At 35.6% G+C, this 23,841-nt stretch overlaps 1 protein-coding gene across 6 annotated transcripts in view; it reads left to right on the top strand.

Annotated features, from left to right (window-relative positions):
* RBMS3 (RNA binding motif single stranded interacting protein 3) overlaps positions 1-23,841 on the top strand; it is a 750,151-nt gene that overhangs the window by 606,513 nt on the left and 119,797 nt on the right. For 5 of the 6 annotated variants that reach the window (XM_026454169.1, XM_023207252.3, XM_023207251.3 and 2 more), the window contains one exon: positions 11,578-11,624. In XM_026454169.1, coding sequence (XP_026309954.1) covers positions 11,578-11,624 — 47 coding nt within the window. Of the gene's footprint in view, positions 1-8,214; positions 8,254-11,577; positions 11,625-23,841 lie in introns of all 6 variants that reach the window. The other variant, XM_023207250.1, reaches the window with a different exon arrangement.

The raw sequence follows: 23,841 nt of genomic DNA, 5'->3' as shown, positions 1-23,841 counted from the left end.
TTTTCTGTGCAGAAGCTCTTAAGTTTAGTTGGCTCCCATTTGTCAATTTTTGCTTTTGTTGTGATTGCTTTTGATATCTTTATCATTAAATTTTTGCCCATTCCTATGTACATGATGGTATTGCCTGGGTTATCTTTCAGGGTTTTTATGTTTTTTGGTTTTACATTCAAGTCTTTACTTCATCTTGAGTTTATTTTTATACATGATGTAAGGGAGGGGGTCCAGCTTCAATGTTCTGCATATGGTGAGCCAGTTATCCCAACACCATTTATTGAATAGGGGGTCTTTCCCCATTGCTTTTGTCAGCTTTGTTGAAGATCAAATGGTCATAGGTATGCGACCTCATTTCTGGGCTTGTTTCTGGACTCTCTATTCTGTTCCATTAGTCTATGTGCCTGTTTTTCTAGCAGCATCATGCTGTTTTGGTTACTATAGCCCTGTAGTGTAGTTTGAAGTCAGGTAACGTGATGCCTCTAACTTTGTTCTTCTAGCTTATGATTTCCTTGGCTATTCAGGCTCTCTTTTTGTTTCATATGAATTTTAAAATAGTTTTTTTTTTTTTTCTAGTTCTGTGAGTGATGTCATTAGTAGCTTGATAGGAATAGCATTGAAATTGCTTTGGGCAGTATGACCATTTTAATGATATTGAGTCTTCCTATCCATGAACATGGGGTATTTTTCTATCTGTTTGTGTCTTCTGTGATCCATTTGCACAGTGTTTTGTAATTCCCATCATAGAGATCCTTCACCTCCCTAGTTAGCTGTATTTCTAGATATTTTATTCTTTTTGTGGCAATCGTGAATGGGATCGCCTTCCTGATTTGGCTCTTGACTTGGCTGCAATTGCTGTATAGGGATGCTAGTAATTTTTGTACATTGATTTTGTATCCTGAAACTCTGCTGAAGTTGTTTATCAGCTGACTGAGCTTTGGGGCTGAGACTATGGGACTTTTTAGATGTAGAATCATGTTGTCTGCAAACAGGGATGGTTTGACTTCTCTTCCTATTTGAATGCCCTTTATTTCTTTCTCTTGCCTGATTGATCTGACTAGGACTTCCAATACTGTGTTGAATAGAAGCACTGAGAGAGGGCATCCTTGTCTGGTACTGGTTTTTAAGAGGAATGCCTCCAACTTTTGCCCATTCAGTATGATGTTGACTATAGGATTTTCATAGATGACTTATTATTTTGAGTTATGTTCCTTCAAAACCTTGTTTAATGAGAGTTTTTAAGATGAAGGGATGTTGAAATTTATTGAAATTCTTTTCTGCATCATTTGAGATAATCAAGTGTTTTTTATCTTTAGTTCTGTTTATGTGATTAATTGCATTTCTTAATTTTATATGTTGAACCAACCGTGCATGCCAGTGATGAAGCCTACTTGATCATGGCCTTTTTTTTTTTTTTTTTTTTTTTATATATAGCATTTGGCTGTCACTAGTTGTTACTAATGCTAATGTAAAGTATGTGCTTTGGGACATTCTTAGAAGTGAGGGACAGAAGACACACTCAGTAAAATAGCCCCTTTGTCTTTAGTTGAATCTGCTCTTAATGGTGCATCTAGCTCATTAAATATTTGACCAGTCACCAGTCAGCATTCTTCTTATAAATATGAAAACTTGACAATGCAGTCTGGGAACACAACATTTCTATTATCTTTGAAGGCATATGGGGTGCAATTGAATTTTATAATACTGAACAGTGGAATCTTGATATTTCGGAGACACAGAATTAAGCCACTAGAGATAAAAATAAGGAGAAACGGAAGCACAATTCCTAGAAAATGGTATATCTAAAGAATTATTTGGAAAATGTGGTAATACTATCTAGGCTCAGAACATTTTAGACCATTTTCCAAGGTAAGGACATCATCTACATAGTTTATCACTATTTTATTTGTTTATATCACAGTGCTTGGTAATTAGTTGTCCCAATTTTTGTTTAAGATGACCTTGAAAAAAATTAAGATATATCTACCAACATTGCCAGGTTCTGCAAATGATCTTTTTAACCTTAAACTGAAGGAGATTCTTTACATATGTGATCTTGAAAAGAGTTTTTGGCCATTATGATGCATGTTAGCATTTGCAAGTTGGTTTTCGTACTTAGCATGCCAGATATGGTTGTATTTATTCTATATGCTTTATCTGCAATTTAGAGAGCAAGCTCAAGGTTAATGGACCTTCTAATCTTAAAATAATTCTTTCTTTTGGCACAAGAACTTGAATTCTCAGTAATTCAGCATGAAAACTTTCTTATTTAGTTAAGTGTTTTATTTTAAAGATACTAGGCCCAGTATTTACTAACCTATGATCACTAAGGATCAAAAGTAAGTCATGTTAATCCCTGTAATAGTGTAAGTTTGGATTAATGTAATTGGTGATGAGCTTCAGTCCTCTGCCTAGCCTATGTTCTTAAGGAATAGAGTAGTATAACATACTTATGTTCTTGGGCAGGGTTAGCAGTGGGAAATTTAGGAAGGGCTTAAGGCTGGAAAGATTACAGCAAGCAATTACAAGTGGAAAATTTGACGATAAATATCTGTGTACCCTGATTGGGTCTCCTGACCCATTCTCCACGGATCAAGACAACTATATGTGGCACCTACCAACTGGGAGATTTCTGGAGTTGTTGGTAGTGTCCTGGCCATCCCACCCTGCCACGAGATTCAGAATTATCCCCATCAATGTTTAAGCAACAGTTTACAACCTCCAAGTAACATCAAACTATAACTGGAACCTGGAAGAATATGGGTCAATTAACCAAATTCCTGGAAACTTTCCTCTGTCTAGCCACACAGACTCATCTTAGTAGCAATCTCAACATTGTATATTTTTCATCCTACTTAACCATATTATGGTGGGATTTCACAGTATAGGTACTACATCATTGACTATAAGACACCATTGATTAAAGATGAAATATTACTTTAAATACCACTAATAAAAGAAAAGGAACTTGACGTACTATAAAATGCTATCAATTATCATGTAAATCCCAATTTCACAGATATTAAAATGTGAAAAAAAAAGCCTGTGTCTTGAAATCTATGAAATTCAGCCATTTAAATTGAGATAAAAACAGGTGAACCTACATAAAATATGATAACACTGTCTTGTCTTTTTATGGTATCAATTAATTAATTTAACTTTGGTTTTAATGACAAACTCAGATTAAAACCTTTTTTCCCAAGATTCTGAGACCTTTAGCTAACTATATCATATTATACTTTTCTTCTATTTCTCCTTTAGCCTAGCATTTTCTGTGCCATAGGCTTTCTCAGGCTTCCAGTATTAGTTCTGATGGCATCTTTCTATCTTGTCCTTCTTGATTCCCATACAGGGAAAACTTCTGCCTGATAGTACTATGTTAGCAAAAGCCAAAAAGAAGAAAGATTGTGATGACACAGTGCATGTAAATAACAATATTAAGACTCCATTTGATGTTCTTTTCTCAAACATAAAGAAGTTAATTTTCTCTGTTCTCTGACCATTTTACTGCATTTAAAGTGATAAATCCCCAGCATGTTATTTGTTTGATTTTTGAAAAACTTATTGAAGCTGTCAAAATGACTTTTAATAGTTTTTCTCTTATCCTGATTCTAGGCCAGTAATTGCGTGAAGAAGGGCCTCCAGGTTTTCAGCTTCTTCTAATTCCTCCTAGGTTCCTGCCTGTAATTTGGTTCGAGCCCACATCAGGAAGATCTCTTAGCAATTTCTGTACTGAACTCGCTTCCTCCTATCTCTTTGACCAATCAAAGGCTAAAAAAATTATCTTTAAAAGTTCAGCTGAGTCCAACTGAAGCTTTTCCAAAGTAAATTTTACTAACAAAATGGAAAAAAAACTTAAACTATTTTCAAATAAAAATTTAAAGTTCAAATACAAACATTTCTTTAGGTGATTTATTCATGTATTAATTCATTTAACTAACATTTATTGAGCCTCTGCAATGTCCCAAGCACTGGGCTAGAAAGAGGAGATATCAAGATGAGCGTGACTAGTTGCGAGATACACATGGCAAAGCATGGTCATATTAGCTTCCCCACTGGATCATGAGAGCAGGACAAAGGCAATAGTTAATGCCTTTAATGCCGCCTGGAGAAAGAGCTGGCTTTAAGAGGCTATGATATCTTGTCTGAGGCTGAAAGAATAGAATAGAAATATTCCCACAGACAGTGATGGAGAGTTTGCAGCCAAAAACTGCCCTTGCAGAGGTCCAGGGCTAATGCTCCAGGGCAAGGTCAATGAATGTCTAAATTTGGTGAAGTCTAGAGGTGAAAAAATAAAAGATGTGGAGACCAATAGATACAAAGGCACTTAATCATGAGATTTCTGTGGGCCAGATTTTCTCTCAAAGTAATAGGATGCTGCTGAGAGGAGGACCATAATGTGGTCAGATTTGCCTCTCTCAAGAGCAATCCTCGTAACGCAGTGGTGTGACTGATGGATTGGAAAGAGGTTCTAAGCGAATATAGTAGAAGATGTTATACCAAAATATATTCATAAACACCCAAACAAGAAATCATAGCTTGTAAGAAGACAGTAATCATGCATTGAACTTACTAGTTAAATTTGATGATATGTTTCTGGAATTCAGGATAGAGACTTGAGTTTGAGACAAACATCTGGGAATCACCAGGAAATAAATAATAGTTGGGGTAAGAAAGTGAATGTCATCACTGTATTGCAGTAAAGGAGAGAGATAAAACGCTGGCCCTGAGCACTCTGGTATTTCATAGGCAGCTGGGTCAAGGAACACTAAAGAAGAAATTGCTTTCTGAGAAGTCAGAACAAAATAAGGGGAGAGGATCACAGAAACCAAAGAAGAAATATACACTCATCAGATGATGTAAATGAATGTAATTATTATTTGGAATCAAAGTATTCCTTGGATTCAGAAATTATGAAAATTAAAGAGTATAGTGTAGGCCATTTCACAGGTTTGTTGGAACATTTTATAGAATCATTAGCCCAGATTTTACTGTCTTACCTCAGGCTGCATAGACCTTGGGAATTGCCCTATTTATGATCTTATTTGTGGTTCATCTCTTCAAGAGAGCAAATAACTGCACAGTAGCCTAAGGAGCATCCCTTTAGCAGGTGAGAGTAGATAACTACTGTACATGGTTGACTGCCTCTCCTGGTAGAAACAAACCATTCAGTAGTTCCCTGACTGTGCCAGAGTTGTTCCCCAGTAAAATTCTACCACTTGACTCTTATGAACATCAGAAGGTGATCTGCTCATATCCCCTTTCAGCAAGTGAACTAATACATGGCCCTCAGTTTTGCTCTGGGCATATTTTTTCCAAGATTAGTTTCTCCCTTAACAGGAAGAAAGTTAAAAACTCTTTCTCTGGCCAATTAATGTTGGCCATCTAGTACAGTGGTCCTCATCATTTTTGGCGTTAGGGACTGGTTTTGTAGAAGACAATTTTTCCATTGACAGGGGTGTTGGGGAGGGGGATGGTTTCACCATGAAACTCTTCCACCTCAGATCATCAGGCATTAGTTAGATTCTCAAAAGGAGTACGCAACCTATATCCCCGTAATATGCAGTTCACAATAGGGTTCCCAATCCAATGAGAATCAAATGCCCCTCTGAAATGACAGGAAGTGGATCTCAGGTGGTGTGCTTGCTTGCCTGCTGCTCACTTCCTGCTGTGCAGCCCGGTTCCTAACAGGCCACGGATGGCTACTGGTTTGCGGCTCTGGGGTTGGAGACCCCTGATCTAGTAGGTTTCTGATCACTGATGATTTTTATTGGTTTCTTTGAATATCTTAGACATATACACTTTTAGTATCACATATGAGACCCTCAATTTCTCAGCCAGTGTGTAGCCATTTAAATTTCTGAATTCTTACTGGTTTCCACTACTAGAAACCATTTCCCCAGAAATTTCCCCAGAATTTTCTTTCTTTATTACTGACCTCCTTCCCCTTCTCACCTTGACCCTTCTGGTTGTAGTAATCCCATTCCGTCCTACTTCTGTATTCTACTGACCGAGCAAAGCTAAATGCACCCTGACATTTTCAAGCTTACTTCTGAATCAGGCCTCTGACCTATATTACTTTCATAAATGATATGCCCTTTTTTCCCTCTTAAAAATTTTAACACAAGTCATAGAAGACATATTATAAATTAAAGGATTCCCTCACCCCACATTATGGAAATATTATTACATACAACTTTTAAAACTCAAAAGTCATTCCTGTAATTCCAGTGCTTTGGGAGGCAAAGGTGGGAGGATCACTTGAGGCCAGGAATTTGAAAACAACTTGAGTAACACAGTGATACCCCATATCTACAAAAAAAAATTTTTTTGATAAAATTAGCTGGGCTTAATGGTGCACACCTCTAGTCCCAGCTACTGAGGAGGCTGAGGCGGGAGGATTGCTAGAGCCCAGGAGTTTGAAGTTACAGTGAGCTATATTGTACTCCAACCTGGGCAACAGAGTGAGACCCTGTCTCTAAAATATTTAAAGTAAAAATAAAAATAAGTCAAAACAATGCATTAAAGGAAAAAAAAAATACATGTTATAGTTATATACCCTAGTATTTTAACATCTTGTTGAAATTCATTTTTAGTTTCATTTCTAGTCAGCGATCTTTAAAATATTTGCTTTCAATACATATTGTACACATAATTTTGTATCATGACTTGTTCACTAAAGGTTTCTAAGTAGAAATACTATCAAATAAATATGAGCAAAGTTAAGTGAAATTTTACTTCAGCAGCAGTACCTAGATGTTTATAAGTCATAATGTTAAGCCCCTTTTTATACATAATTTTTAATCAACTTATTTTTATTGAATTTTGATCATAACCAGTGAACAGATGTAAATATTGTTAAAATTCACTGCAAGAAATAAACACTTTAAATATAACATCCAGAAAACAATATTATATTTGTTTTTATTAGCTTCTTGAACTCAACTTGTGCTAATTCAGTATACAATATTTAATAAAATATTCAACATTTTCTATACATTTATTAAAGTGTTAATTCTGATTGTAGAAGACGAGAAATCTTTGTAATTGTTTGTAATTTACCCAATTATGTATCAGGCCAGACTTTAAGAAAAGGAGAAATATTAGGCTAAAATATCATTGTTTTATTTGTCCAGGAACTGCAGTCTGTATCAGTTTGTATAAATTTTGCTGCTCCCAATATTTTGATCCCCATTTATTTTGCAGTCTAAAAATACTTTCAACAATGGTTAAAAAAAAAAAAAAAAAAAGTCATTCAAGCCATCATCATACTGGCTTTGTTATCGTCAATGATTCTCTGCTCCTCAAGTAAGACTAAGCATTGCAGTCTAGGGAATCTTTCTGAAGTAGCAATGCCTGGTCCCTAATGTATACTCTTTAAGCAGTAGTTCCATAATTATTACCTCTTGATATAACCTAATCATTTACAGTTATGAATATCAAATAGCTATCTCCTAAGTCAACTGAATTGTCTCAGTGAATTTATTAAAAATAAAGATGCATTTGTTAAAAATAAAAATCCCCTAATTATTCCGATATACCATTGAAAATATTTTCTTCTAAAATATTTAGCTCCCATAGTAAAAATCTTGTCTGGAAGACCTAGAAATGTCCTAATATGGCTGAAATACTAAATTAAAACTTAGTATTTAGTATTTGAAAAATGACAAAAATGCCACATTTTATTTTAAATAAACTATGAATGTCTCTAATATACAAATAACGGACCTGAAACATGGAAAATATTTCTGAATCTAATAACTCCTTTTTGAAAGTAAGTGACATGATTAAGCATCACTTTTCTACATACGTGGTGTGACATTTTCATTTTGTTCCAAGGTATTTTACTTTTTGTGTGACTCTTGAGTTTGTAAACATGCCATAATATTTAGTGATTATATAATGATGATTTCATGGTTCTAGCTTAGTATAAAGGTAGCTCGACAGAGCAGCAAAATCGATTTCCTTTTTTCTTTTGTGGAAAGAGACAAAAGGAAATTGAATGCAAAATTTGCATTAAGACCATATTAGAATTATGACTCAACAATCTGTTACACATGATGTGGAAACCAGGTGTATCCAAGTGTTAGTTATTGTGCTATTGTATTCAGCCAATGGGTTAAGTTCAAACAACTCTTTGTTTAACTCATGCCGTGCTGTTACCCACAATGTTCCAGATGCATATGACCTGACACTATCTCTTGCTGTCTCCTCTTGCCAAAGGTACTCAGAGACAGGACTGTCCCTAGGCAAAATCATGAAGTAGGTGAATCTTGTGTTCATTCCCTACCCTTTTGCAATGAAAATCTCACCTTAGATTCGTCCCACCTTTCTCTCCCAAGGTACCTACTCTAGTTACTCATTCCTCTGGATTTACCCTGTGTTTTCCAGGGCGCTCATGCTAACTCCTGTTCCCCATTCACTCTTTGAGTATATAATATCCCTGCTCAAAAATACTCAGTCGCTCCGCAAGAGGAGCTGGGCAATCAAGATCCTCCGTCCTTACCTTTTGAATCTTATTTCCCACTCTCCCCTCCACATGTTCTACTGAAAATAGCTCACTCACCTTTCCATTTTTCCATAGTATTTCTTTTGGCTGAGCTGGCCTTGACTTCTCATCTCCATCTGTGGAAATCCTCTTCATCTTTTAGGTTCTGCTCACCTGTAATTCTCTACATGCCTTATCTGTTCACCCCCAGCCTCTCTCATCTGCACCCCATCCATACCACTCATATGGCAGTTAACACATATTGCTTTGTATTATAATATTTATGTATGTGTCTTGTCTCCAGGCACTGTGCTGGGTGCTTTACAAATGTAATCTCTTTTAAATTTCACAACAATCTGTTGAGGTAGGTATTATTAAACCATTTAACAGTTGAGGAAACTGAGGCTCAAATCGTTAAATAATTTGCCCAAAGTCACACTACTACAAGGTAACAGAGCTAGAACTTGAACTCAGGTCTGTCTGATTTCAAAACATATGATTTCCACTGTACCTTACTGATGTCAATTCCTTTCCGTCTTCTGAAAGATAGGATGGGGGTTTAAGATGAAGAAAGAGGTCAATGTAGGATTTTTTCCTTAACAAATGTGTGTTGAACAAAGAGAGTTTATTGATAATTACTGTATTCCTAGCCAGAATTGTTTGGTTAGCTAGAATCTGTAAGGAATTCAAGTGAAATGCAAGAAAAAATTCTTAAGTGGCCAGAACAAATAAGCATGGCATAAAAAGAGAATGCTCAAGACAGTTTATAATTCAGGAGGGGCTGGATAGCATTGGTCTCTCTGAGCACCGTAGGAAAATAAGTACAAGGAAAAAGAAGTAAATGTGCAGTTGACTAGAGAAGGCTTCCTATAAGTCCCCAGGACTTAAATGATTTGAGATAATTAGTAGACTGAAGATATAACTATCATCCTAAATCTCTCATGCACTAATAATATCTCTATTGAATGTAAAGTCCACCAGTTTTAGTCTACCTGCAGTGCCACATCTTGGATAAATTAGGGGACAGAAACTTAGTGTTCCTAAGAGGGAAGTCTAATTCTAAATGGACAGCTTTTACAACTGCCCTTTCCAGTTCCTGAGACCAGAGAGTTTCAGCTAAGCCCTGGACAGCTCCATTCTGTGTTCAGCCTATGGCCAGGCTCCAGCCGGTCATGTGGCAGACGCTTCATCCCTGGGAAGAATTTAAACTTGGAATCTCTGTTCATCTTGACACCACTATCTTTTTGCCTCTCCCAAAAAACAAAAACCCTTTTTTCATTTCTGTTGTTGTATTCTCTTCTCATTTCTCAGTCCTCCAGCTTGTCATATTATCAGTTGTGTATTTCTTTAACATGAGTGAGATTCTTAAATTTAAAGAGATCATGCAGTTATCATTAAACATGTGTTCTCAGTGCACCTCTGTTAACTTCTGACAGTCATTTCAATTCTGTTTGTGAACTCCGTTTCAATTTATGTATGCTCCCTTTATACCAATTCCATTCGTATATGGCTCTACACTTTTGTTCCTCATACCAATCTTCATAATAATTTAAAATTTATTATTTATGGAAAGAATGCATGCGATCTCAGCTGAAAGCAGCAGGCTATACTGTACATCAGGGCTTCTGTTAGAAGATTGAGAATTTTCATGTCATTTATAAGCTAAATTTGAAGAATTCAATGAGCCCAACAAGAAAACCATCCTCAACCACAATGGAAAAATTAAAAAAAACTCAAACAGGAAAGGTATTTTGTTTTCTTTAAAATGTCTATGGTTTCTTATCCTTTACAAAAGTCTTCATAGCTCATCCACTTTTTTTCTAACTTTTTATTTTGGAGAATTTATAGACTCACAAGAAGTTACAAAATAAATGTACAGTGACGTCCTATTTACCTTTTACTAAGTTTCTCCCAATTCATATATTTTAAGTAATTATAGTACACTATCAAAGCCAAGACATTGATGTTGATCTAATTCAATTTTAAATTTGAAAAAAGAAAAAAAAAATCCACGCTAAAGATAATCTGGACAGTTTTAAATTCCATTCAACATTGTAAGCTTTGTAAGTATTAACCATGTTGACAATCCTGGTAAACAAAGGATAGTATGCCCATATGGCCACAGAGAAACTTTCCCCATATTGTTGGATATGATACTCAGGTCTAATTTAATTCTTGGGCCAATGTCATAGCCAAAGAATGGAAAGGAGCCCATATCAGAAGACTTGGGTTGAAATCTGGTTCTGCCTCCAAATGTGTGACCTTGAGCAAGTCACTTGACCTTTCCAAGCTTCAGTGTCTTCATCTATAAAATGGAGAAAATACTCCTCCTGCCTACTTCATAGGATTGTTGTGAGGATCAAATGTGATGATGTACATGAAGGAACAAGGTAGACTGTGAATCAACACTCATGAAGTTTATATTCTTCTCAGAAACTATGTCCAGTTATAGAGAAGTGTACTTTTTCTGAGGTGGTCTTATTCCTAAAAACAAAACAAAACTACCTCCTTATTAGCCATGTGTTCTAGGATTTTCATCATATGTAAATGACCTCCCCTTTCTATCACTCTTGTTAAGGTAAGAAATAGCAATATATCGAACAAGCACTCTGGACTCATTACCTACACACCCTTTAGGCATATGGTCTATTTTTAAATAAATACTTTTTAAAACATTTTCTTCTTTAATATTGAATGCATTTTAAGTAGCTTTTATTTTTATCCTAACTGCAGGATTCATTCTTACTTTTTTTATCATGCCATGAGACGTACAATAGGTGTTCTTGACAATAGTGTGAAATTATAAGAATGTGAGGTTAGACAGTGGATGTTTTAAGAAATAAAAATGGAAATCATCCAAGCTGCATTGTTTCTTGGTATGTCTGAATGTATAACATAAACTCCCAACTCACTGGTATATTCTGGTTTGTGGATAGTAAAAATGCTAGTCTTGGCAGTAAGAGTAGAGATAACTCTTAGAAGAAAACAAACTTAAATCATGGAAAGTAATGATAAGAGTCTGTGTGTGTACTAAATGTTTTGGGCACCACAATAAAAACGTTAAGATTTGTTTTCTTCCCTCTTTGTCCTGTATATAGGCTGGCATGGCTTTGACCTATGACCCCACAGCTGCCATACAGAATGGGTAAGTAGACCACATTTTCTTTGTTTTAATTGTGAATAGATTTTTGAGCTCTGAATCAACACCAAAGAAAAATGTTCAAATTCGTTTTGCTTTTGTTTTACATCCTTAAAGACAAACTTTAAACCAAGTATTTTTCATCATTGTAATTTTTTTCTTCCTATAATTTTTTCTGATCTCCCATTCTCACAATGCCGCTGCCCACATTAAACCCTGTTCTGTCTCTCTCTCCCTCCCTCCCTCCCTCTCTGTCTCCCTCCCTCTTTCTCTGTCTTTGGAGAACAGGTTAAGCTAGACTGAGAGAATAATAACTCTAGAGTTAGCTTTCAAACACTTTTTGTTGTGTGCCCAAGTCCATTTATTCTTTCTTTCTGGTGATCAGGGAAATGATAATGGAGGAAAGTCAAGTTAGTAACTCAAGTGACTGCATCTTCATTTTAATAAGAACCTGGAAATTTGTATCCACCTACTTAGAACAAGTCATATAGCTTAAACTTCCTCCTCTGAAAAACAAGTGTGAAACTACATGGTGTGGCATCTCTGAAATTCCGTGACTTCTAAATATCTTTCGTTGAAACTTTCTTCTTACTTCCTAATGTCTTTGCTTAGGCTGTCTTGTATTTGCCAATAATTATTTTTTGGTTGTTTGCTTATTTCTTTTCACTGTCTTTTATTTTGGTATCTCCATGGCTTTCAGTAGTCTGTCTTTCATTCTCGGTATGAAGACCTCATTGAAGATCAACATAGAGGGTAGAATAAATGAAACTTCATTTTCTATTTTGTCAATTGCCTCTAAAGAAAATCTGTGGGATATTGAAAGTATTTAAATAATTACCTCTTATTCTTATATTATTCATTCAGGCAGTCATACATCCAGTCATTCAACAAACACCCAGTAAGTATCCCAGGCACAATACTATGTTCTATCGATTAAAAGAAAGTGTATGATATGAGACCCTTTCCTTCAAGAGGCTCACAGTCTACTCATCCATGAAAAAGTACAAATTAATGGTAGACGAGGGTAGGAGTATAGTCCTTTGTCCTTGGGTTGATTAAAATTTCCCTCTGGAAGTGAAAATTAAGGATATCTTTTCATATATCCAATAGGCATTTACTTATTTCCAACAAGGTGCTATAAACTTGGTGTGTAGAAAGAAGTAAAGATATGGAGAAGAAAGTCCTCTAGAATTATATTATATAGTTGGAGATAAATAATGAACTCAGAAAGTAAAAAATAAAGCATTCTATATTGTGATAGTGACTGAAAATAGATGTTATAATGGAAAGGAATGACATTTATTGAACACATATTATGTGCAAAGTACTTTATATTTATAATTTAGTGGCATATAGTTTCAAATGAATACATGTGATTACAATTAGGAATTTATATTGGAAATTTATACAAAGGAAAACAGAAACAGTAGTTCAAAAAATATCTGTATGCCCACTAATTAGATTCAATAAGTATTCATATTTTAGAATATTTTACATGCATGCATATGTATGCAGGTGTGTGTTATATATACATATGTATCTACCTATCTATAGTAAGTATTATGTGTATATATACATATCTACCTGTCTATAGTATTTATCTATGTATCTACTTGTAAAAAGTATCTTGTTGCCCAAGGCTCTGTGCCAAGGATCGGAGATGCAGCAGTGACCCAAACATAACTTATTTTTGCATTTATAAAGCTTAGATTGTTAACGATATAAATAAAATAACAATTAACTTTTATACACAATTATGTAGTCAATTATTAAATTAAAATGATGCTAAATATTTTTCATTAGAAATATTGATACTTTTTGCTGGATCATGTCACAGTAAAATTTAAACATAATATTTCTAACTTCCTACATCTTCAAAAATAAAGACGTTAGTCACATGATAAAAATATCATCACATAAAATGAAATCAGTAGTAATTTCGAAATATCATCTATTGTCCAGATTATTTTTAAACTTTGTTCAGTTGCCCCAAAATGTATTTTACAGCTGGATGATTCTGAAGCAAAATCAAAAAGTCATATCAAAATACCTTATATGAATTATTTAATTTATTTATATCATATTCCTTTTGGGTGAGTGTTAATATCCCACTTACAGATAAGAAAATGAGGCCATGTAGTCCAAGGCAGAGCTGGGAATCAAATGCCAGTCTGTAACACTAAATAGAGCCTTCTGTCTTTGTCCAGCTAGGACAAAGGGAAGGCTATATGGAAGCAATGAGATTTGACATAGGCTATCCAGGATGACTTAGTTTATCAAGGATAGACATTAGGAAAAATGCTTATTGAGAAAGTGGACTGGCATGAAGGGAAGTGGAGTTTGTAGAGATAAACAATCCAACAAGTTTTACTGGGGTGAAAGTTTCTTGTGAAGCAGTTTTATAAGTTTAGAACTTTTTTTTTTTTTTTTTTTGGTGCCAGATTTAGAAGTTCAAGTATTTGGTTTTTACTTCATAAGCCTGGGGAGTAATTATTGTTTCTTTTTTAGCAACAGACTGGTGCGATATAAATAATGAAGACTATATTGGAGCAGGAAAATCCTCCTAGTAGGAAGCATCATTAAGAGGATATTAAAATAGTCCAGTTATAGAAGTGTAAGAGTTTGTTCTAGAGTGGCTTATGTATGAATGGAAGAAAGACACCAAAAGGAGAGACAACCTGAAGAAACTTTCCAATCATGCATTAAGCAAGTGGCCACCAAACAATCCTACATTCAGGGTTATCCATCAAGGGCTGGGGACATACTGGTGAAGAAGACACAACCAGTCTTTGCTCATCTACATTGTGCAAAGGAAATCAACATTAAAAGTATTTTATTACTTATATACCATAAGCATCCAATGGTGAATTGTAGGGTGTTATGAATGGTCTAGTCTTGCTTGAGTGGTTAAAACTTACCTAAACAAGTGATGCCTTGAGCTGAGCTCTGACAACATGTAATGACCAACTATAACTGGATGTTATATTTGATGGCAAAAGAGAGAAACGAAAGTGAACCTGTACTATCAGCAGAAAGACAAGGAAATAAAGTGAAGAAAGATGATGATGTGGTTAGGCTTTGTGTCCCCACCCAAATCTCATATTGAATTGGCATCCTCATAATCCCCATGTGTCAAGAGAGAAACCAGGTGGAGGTAATTGAAGCACGAGGGTGGTTTCCCCCATGCTATTCTCATGATAGTGAGTTCTCACAAGATCTGATGGTTTTATAAGAGGCTCATCCCCCTTTGCTTGGCACTCATCCCTTCCTGCTGCTTTGTGGATAAGTTGTCTTGCTTCCCCTTCACCTTCTGCCATGATTGCACATTTTCTGAGGCCTCTCCAGCTGTGCTGAACTGTGAGTCGATTAAACCTCTTTCCTTTATAAATTACCCAGTCTCAGGTAGTTCTTTATAGTGGTATGAAAATGGACTAATGTAGATGATATGCTCAATTTCAAACATGCCTGATTAATGTCTCACTAAGACTCACTAAGTCTCACTAAGACAAACTAAGATTCATTAAGACAAAAAAAGATCAAGAGTCAGTGGTAAATGTAGAACTGAAGTTAGGGAATGATAATTTCTTATGCATGACTTTAATCAGTCATTCTCTAATGAACAGTTTAAAATTCTCCAAAGACATAATTTCCCAAAAGCCTTTAATTATTACAAATCGACAATAGAAAATAAATCGAGGTTTCAACTCCTAATCTGAGAAATCCAAAGTGAACTTTGGGCAGTGCAATGTTCAAGGCAGCGAGGACAGCCTAGAACACAGTGAACATTTCTCTTATTTCCTCAAACTCTCCACCTGACAATTCAAGTTACCACCCCCGGATCCTATTGGGGTTGCTGCAGGTACATCTGTCAACCTTAAATCACCTGAAATATGAAATGTCTTTATACCTTATATTAAAAATATAACATTGTATCCTTTAAACTATTTGAAGAGTTGCAAAAATGGTTCACCCTCTGCCATTACCCACTTAGATATTTACAACAATGAATGTCATTTTCCTCAAGAAACAAACAGTTAAGCTGAAGATACCCAAATCAAGAGACTTTATATACTATTATATTGTCTCATATTATATTATCTAATCTCATATTGCTAATATTATATAATAAATAATTTTAGTCCATTGAAAGTAGGCATATTATCTTTCCTCACTTTATTTTCTTGTCTTGCTGCTAATGATAGCACCAGTCCCTCTCTTCAGTACTTCCTGTGCACCAAATATTCCTACCCACTTTTACTAATCTTACTCAGGGTTTGGTCTTTTCTCACCTTCTTTCTTCTAATTGCTCTCGTCTACCTCTCTTGCTTTCAGGAAAGTAAGACTCCCGAGTCTATACTTCAAGTGTGTCACTAGCTTCAGAGATCAATGACCTGTGGTTTTAGCTTACTAGGTATTGCTACTATGTCTTTGTCCCAAACTGAGGTCATTATCCTCATCAATATATTGTAATACAAACTACACAAATTCAAACAAAACACACATATCAAATTTTGTTTTCCTTTGTTTTAAATTCTCTCTGAAGCCATTAGGTTATGATCTCCACTCCTCCGGGATCTCTCTTATCCTATATTCTTCACAATAAACCTAGTCATTAAGATTTATGTAATCTATATCTGATGTATATCTTCAACCCAGCCCTTCCTCCCTGCCACTGGTTGAATTTCTTCAGTTACCATTTCCTGCCACTCTAAGTTTTTTACCCCCTTTAACATATCTCCCCCCACAAACAATTTTCACATTGATTTTTGAATAATTTTTAAGCAAACGTAACTATAGAAATCACCTGCCTACTTGGCTTAAAGTATTACGTGGCCTTTACTAACTACAGAACAACACTCAAACTCCCCCAGATATTACAAACAGAACTTCATAATTTGGTTACTGCCACTGAACTGGACCATCTGTGATTCTTGGAACATCCCATGCTGCTTTGTACCTCTGTGTCCTGTTGAACGTGGAATTCTCTCTGCCTGAGTTCCCATATGGTAAAACTCACTCCCCATGACCCCACAACCACACACATACACATTTACACACACCATATAGATATGGGTATCAGTAACTACATCATAATATACTTTTTAATAAAAGCATAATACACTTTTTTAAAGTACTGTTTTCATTTCAAGAACATCATTAAATCATACCAGGCAAAACTAGTTATGCTATTCGTCATAAGGAAAACAGTTTAAGCAATGGTTAAGAGTGAAAACTTCAGAATCATCCTGCCCAGGGATGCATCCAAACTCTGTCATTTACCAGATGTGTGATTATGGACCCATTGTCCATACTTTAGTTTCTTCCTCTGTGAAATAAAGATAATAACATCAACACCTTTTCATAAATCTGTAAAGATTAGAGGAACCTGGTGTGGTACCAGATAATGATCAATGTAAATGTTGACATTATTGTTGCCCTATGTTTGGCATTACCATGATAGGTTTGACAATTAGTCTTTTTTATTATGTAGTTCTTGATACCCATATCTATAATAGTTCCCTGCTAGAATATAACTCAATGAAGATAAGCACCATATCTTATTCATTTTCATAGACTGTTTAACTCAGTATTGTGAATGCTAAATCAGGACTAGGAAATGTGACAGATGACATCTGCTTGGCTCCAGCAAGTTGACCTCAGGGAAACCATCCTCCTCCCCAGCCATCAAGTCAGTCTGTCCCCATGTAACGTATTAACCTAATTCTCCTAAAATATTACCTCTAGTTTCACCCAAAGTAGCCAAACTGCCCATGAGTTTCTCTGTCTTGAGTGAAGAATGGAATTTTGGAAGCCTTGGACTATCCATTGTGTTGTTGGCAATAAGAAGATAGAAAGTTTAATTCAGAAATTAAAGAAATAGGAGAATTGTAGCTAATTAATCTTATTTATTTGATACTTCTTTATAGAAATTATTTTTAAAGTGTTTTGCTCATCTTTGGTTTCATTACCTTTATATGGTAACATTCCCAATGGTAGGACACCAGTAGAACAACCGTTTCTATGCATGTGAGATGTCGCACAAATATTTTCTCAACATACTGTTTCTTGAGTTAACATTGGGACATGCCTCTTAGAGGTGTGGAAGCTGATTTAAACAACTTACTTAGCATACCAAGGAGCCTAACATAAGTGTCCATAATAAAGTATATTATTCCTCATTCCCATTGCTGTATTCAATTAGGCAGCAAATCTAACTTAAAGATAAGTAACTTAACAGAAAGGTAAATATTACTGTAGAGAAGAGCCTGGTCCCATTTTACATAGAACACAGGGTATCCAAAGATGTAGTTGAAACTTACTCCAATACAGTTAATATTGTTCAACATTGCTTAATGCTGATTCACTTGAGTTCAATAAGCTTAACAATTTTTTTTCAACTTTCTATCTACAGTGTAGTTTAAAATTAGAAAAAAGAAAATGTTCACATCATATTAGGAACAATGGGCATATATACAAGTCTACTATCAGATAGGATGCAAAACTATTATGATTAAACCACAAAGTACTATAAGATATACGTCTATATTAACTTTTGTATGTATAAAATGTTTCTGAAGGAGTACACAAGAAAGCGTGATGGTGATTATCTGGGAAGGGCCAACAGAGTAGTGGGAAATAGGGTGAGAGGGAAACTTGTCTTTTACTGTTTGCCTTTTTATATTTTTTCACAAAGAAAATCAAATTATTTCCATAGGATCGTGCAGGAAAGGCAAGTGTGTTCTGAAGAGGAATTGGGAAGGCTTCTTGATAGTGCACTGACATGAGCTTTTCCTCTTGGAGAGGTGCCACGTCCTAGCTGACCGACATATTTTGTGATCCTATGGAATCCTGTAGCTGTAAACTAAGCCATAGGGATTTTTGAGTATCTTAAGCAAGTATGTGTCTGAGTTGTAGCTAGTAGGTTAAATTGTGTAAAGAGTTACATGGCCTGAATCTCATAACCTTCACATTAATACAGAAACATGAAACTGAAATAAAGACTCCCGAAATTAGCTTGATTGTTAGCTAAGGAAGAACAAACATTTCATAACTACACCATGGTGAATCTGTGCTGTTTGCATTTTAGGCAGTAGAAGATGTCAGTTCTGTCATCTGCCTGAATCTATCCAAGTTATCACTTAAAAAATTAGATCAATGTCACTTTTATCTAGGACTCTGAAGGGTAGAGTGAAGAAGTGTCTGAGTCACAACAGAAAAGTAAAAATCTTAGCAATTTTTACTATAGGCTAACTTACAAGAATAAAAATGTCCATTCTCTTAGAGCTATCTGGTAAAACTCTGTAATTTGTTTTTACTATTGCCCTATTGCTCTTTTAGCAATCCAATATGAAATTCCATCCTTTCCAAGATGAACAGGGGAGGTGGGAGATTTTCGCTCCCATATTCAAAATCTCATCTTTCCTGTGCCCTTTTCATTGAGAGCTGCTGTGTAAAAGCCTCTTGGATTGTTTTATTTGAATAAAATATATTCTTGGGGGAGATGTGAAAAAGAATGTTTTCTATAGCATTGGTTTGCTGGCTGCTTTATATGGGCATTTGATATTAAGCAATATGGAAACCTTACGTTATTACACTAGGAAAGGAATCTAATGTGAAGGATACGTTGGTATGAGAATAAAAATGACCAATAACTTATTCATCTTGTACTATTGTGTTACCCTGAGGGTAGTATTCATGGTTCCAGCCCTAACAGTATTGCCTATGGACATGAAACATAAGCCAGTGCTGTTTATTTCAATGCATAAGTAAGATTTGTTTTTGGTACAGTGAAAAAAAAGAACTCTACCCTGGGGTTATTGATATATTCATGTTATTTTTATTATCAGTGAAGTAAGATTTTACCATGTTGTTACTGACTGCCAAATCCCCTGAAGATGACTTTTCCGCAGGCAAAATAATGTCCTATTAGTGACCTAGATTTGCATTTTCTGGATTTCTGGAGGACACTTGCTTTAATGCCAAAGAACCAAGTAATTCTTTGCATTCCTTGAAAAATATCCAGTTTTTCAAAGGCTAGCTTAGACTTCCATGGATCATACTTAGTTTACGTCTCTTATCCACTTTGGTATTTAATATTTTGCTCATGTTAAAAAACCTCCCCAGAAGTAACTAGCTCATGTGCTTAAGCAGGGTATCACAATCTTGATGTTACTGCCATTCAGGACTAGAAAATGTTTGCCATAGGAGCTGTTCTATGCAATGTAGCATGTTTAGCAGCATCCCAGGCCTTTACCCACTAGATGCCAGTAGCTCCCCACTCTGCTCCAGTTGTGACAACAAAAAATGTCTCCAGACATTGCCAAATGTCTGCTGGAGAGCAAAATCACCTGTAGCTTAGAACCAGTGGGTTAAGTGTAAAAGAGGCACTTGATATATACATAATGCCACGTGAATCTTTGTGAAGAATTAAACTTTTACCAGGAAAATAACTTGTTAAACAACTCATTCCCATTTTCTGTAACATTTGCAAGGCATAATGAATAATGCATAGATTACCAAATACAAAAACATTAATTCACATGTTTTGATTTACCTCATTTTGTTATTCTGCCTAGAAAGTTCCCAAATAGCATGACGTCTCTGCTTGAAGTATTTATTTATTTATTTATTTATTTTAATGTGATGCCTGAGTGAAAATGTTCTCAAACCCTGACCATGGCAGGGACTGAGAAAAAGCTAAGAGATTTGGAAACACATTCTGTACTTCCCTTCTGGGAGTCTGGCCTTGTGTGTTTTCTTTAGATATGGTACCTCTAAGCCTCAGATGCAATAGTAGCCTCTCCTGTCATGGTTTAAACAGGGTGTATATTTGGACTTGAGAAGAACTTATTTCAGAATACTAGAATTAGGAGATCAAGACGGTATGTCGAGTCCGTTCTTCCCGGAACATTTTCAGTTCTAAATGACTCTCTGAGTTGAGTGGCAGTATTGGAATTTGCTGGGAAGTATGAAATGTAATTCTTGTTTGATGGATAGGATTAGAGCAGATAGAACAAAAATGCATTAAATTTTCCCCCAAGGGTTCCTTTTGCCAGTATCAGTTTACTTGGCTGCTTTCTTTATGTTTCTGTTCTCTGTTTTCCCCATAGAATTTCCTGTAAACTTTGCCTGTCAATCCAATCTTTATTGCTTTCATTTTTAATACTCCAATTGGCGCATTTTACAAAATAGACCAGCCACGCTAAAATGTAATGTGTGGTTTGCTTTGTCTGTACAAGAGGCTGAACCTGGATTTCTACCAGAAGTTAAACCACTGCACGGCGTATGAGGAGGGCTGTTTGTTGAGTGGCCTTGGATGCCTCACGTGTCATTATGAGCCTCAAATACTGTTCAGTGCCTCACAAATAAGATCGTCAAAGAGAAGACCTAGAAGAATTTTCAAATGCAAACCATGATTTTCATAGAAAAGGACTGTTTTTTTTTTTTTTTTTTCTAGTTTCTAATGCCCCTGCATGCTTAGAAAGTAGGTACATTATTTAAGCTTCCTCTTAGCATTTAATATGTGATGTTGGGCCATCTTCTCCGGGCTGTCATTCCTCAGCTTCCTATCTCTTTCAGGGACTCTTCTCCTGTGGTTCCACCACCATGGCATTGCCCTTCCTGTATGGTAATCACTGCTGAATTCCACAAGCTGCTCTGCATTTATTCATTCATTGAACGTACAGTTATCAAGTATCTGCTATCTCCCAGGCTCTGTTCTAGGCAACAATACCGATATACACTCAGCCCCCTTGGACCTGATATTCCAGAATGAGAAATAGTCAATACATTGTATTTGTCAGTTCAGGCTGCCATAACAAAGTGGCTTGATTGATTTGGTGGCTTAAACAACAAAAATTTATCTTTCCTCAGTTCTGAATGGTAGAAATTCAAGATCAGTGTAGCTGATTCTGGTAAGGGCTCTCTTCCCCTGGATTGTAGATGGCTGCCATCTTTTTTGTTTATTTGTTTGTTTGTTTTTTGAGAAAAGGTCTCACTCTTGTCCAGGCTGGAGTGCGATAGCACAATCACGGCTCACTGCAGCTTCGATCTTCTGAACTTGAATTATCTTCCCACTTCACCTCCCAAGTAGAAGGGAATACAGACATGCACCACCATGCCCAGCTAATTTTTGTATTTTTGTAGAGATGGGGTCTCACCATGTTGCTCAGACTGGTCTCAAACTCCTGGGGCTTGTTATGTCCTTACATGGCCTTTCCTCAATGTGTGCGTGTGAGAGAGCCTGAGTGAGCTGTCTGATATATCTTCTTAAAAGAACACTAATCCTATTTCATTAAGGCCCCACCCTTATCTTCTCATTTAACCCCAATTACTTCCTTAGACACCCCATCTTCAAATACAGCCACAGAAGGAGTTAGAGCTTCAGTATGTAAATTTAGGGGATCACAAACATTCAGTCCATAATATATAAAAAGAATTTTTAAAATTACCACTTCAGATAGTGATAAGAGAACTATACAAATAAATCAGGAGAAAGGGATAGAAAACAATTGGGGTAAACATGGCAGTTGCTAATTTAGCTATAATCCTCTCTGAAAAAGGGACAGTGGAATGAGACCAGAAATGAAAAAGAGGCAGCCTTATAAAACTTTGAAGAAGCAAGCATTTTAGGTAGAAAGAATTGCAAGTTCAGTGTAGAGACAGTGAGAATGATGCGATTACAGGACAGAAAGCAGTTTGGTTGAATCCTAGTCGGCTATGGAGAAAAGATTAAGAAAACAGTATCAGAGAAGTAGGCAATAGCTTGATTGTGCTAGCCAATGCAAGAAGTGAACATTTGTTTTCATGGCGATGGAAAGTCTATGGAAAGCTTTAGGCTGATTAATACCTAAATATGGTACAATTTAAGTGACTAAATAAAGAAACTCAAAGGGATATTTTACAGTCTTACCCGTCTTTGTTAGATATAGTAAATATTGAATAATTTTTTAAAATGAAAAGATGAATGTTTTCTTACATACCAATTATCTTTTTTAAAAAATCAGGTTTATTAGATATAATTTACATACAGTATATTCACTCTCTTTAGTGTACAGTTCTATGATTCTGACAAATACATACAATCATGTAACCACCACCACAATCAAGATGTAGAACAGTTATCTCCCCTCCTCAGATTCCCTTGTGCTCATTTGGAATCAACCCCTTCCTCCACCCCTCTATAGTTTTGCCTTTTCCCTAGTGTGATATAAATGAAATTACATAGTACATACCCCTTTGAGTCTGACTTCTTCCATTTAGCAAAATTTACTTGACATTCTTCATGGTGAATGTTTCAGTAGTTATTTTCCTTTTATTGCTAAGTTGTGTTCCATTGTATGGATGTGCCACAATTTGATTATTAATTCAGAGGAAGGACATTTGTTTCCAGTTTGGAGCAAGCATGAATAGTCTCTATAAACATTTGGATTAAAGTTTTTCCATAAACAAAATTTTTATTTAATTTTGGTTAGTATGGAGAAATGGGACTACTGGGCCATAGGGAATGTGTATGTTTAGCTTTAAAAGAAACTGCAAAGCTGTTTTCCAAAATGGGTGTAATGTTTTGCTTTCCCAGTAACATTGAATGAGAATTCCACTTTCTCTGCATCCTTGTCAGCTGTTAGTACTGTCTTTAAAAACAAAAAAACTTTGCATTATCTCTTTTTGTCATTCTATCAGGTGTATAGTCAGTGGCTTCTTTTAAACATCACAACTATAAATTTATGGGTCTGGTGAGTATGGATAGTAAGAATGTAATGTATGATGGGATAATTTTTTTCATCTACACTATTTTTTTTTTTAACCCAAAAGAGTATGATCTTATCAAATCATTGTTAAGGTTAAAGTACATTTAAGACTATATCTTTGCTTGAAGACTTTTATACAAAATAGGCTTAAAGAATTTATTCCTTGAATCCTGACAACCTTGAATTCGAGTCCTCCCATATTTCATGGGAGTCTCGTGGGGTGCTTTCTTAGAAAGGCAACTCATGAAAATCTCTATTTAAAATCTCAGTGACCCCTGAGGTTGGATGAAATCTTTGTCTCACAAATTCCAAGCTCAGTCATACTATTAAAAAAAATAAACCATACTAATTGAGTTTTGCTGAAAGTACAATAAAGTGAAAGAATTATAACATTATTTCTCACATGCATTTTTCCAACCTATCCTCAAATCGCTGACATACTCCATCTCAGGCAACCTGGTTTTGTCTGTTCT

The sequence above is a fragment of the Piliocolobus tephrosceles genome, chromosome 2 (genome assembly GCF_002776525.5).
Source record: "Piliocolobus tephrosceles isolate RC106 chromosome 2, ASM277652v3, whole genome shotgun sequence".
NCBI classification, from domain to species: Eukaryota; Metazoa; Chordata; class Mammalia; order Primates; family Cercopithecidae; genus Piliocolobus; species Piliocolobus tephrosceles.
This window is presented reverse-complemented; position numbering and strand designations above follow the sequence as displayed.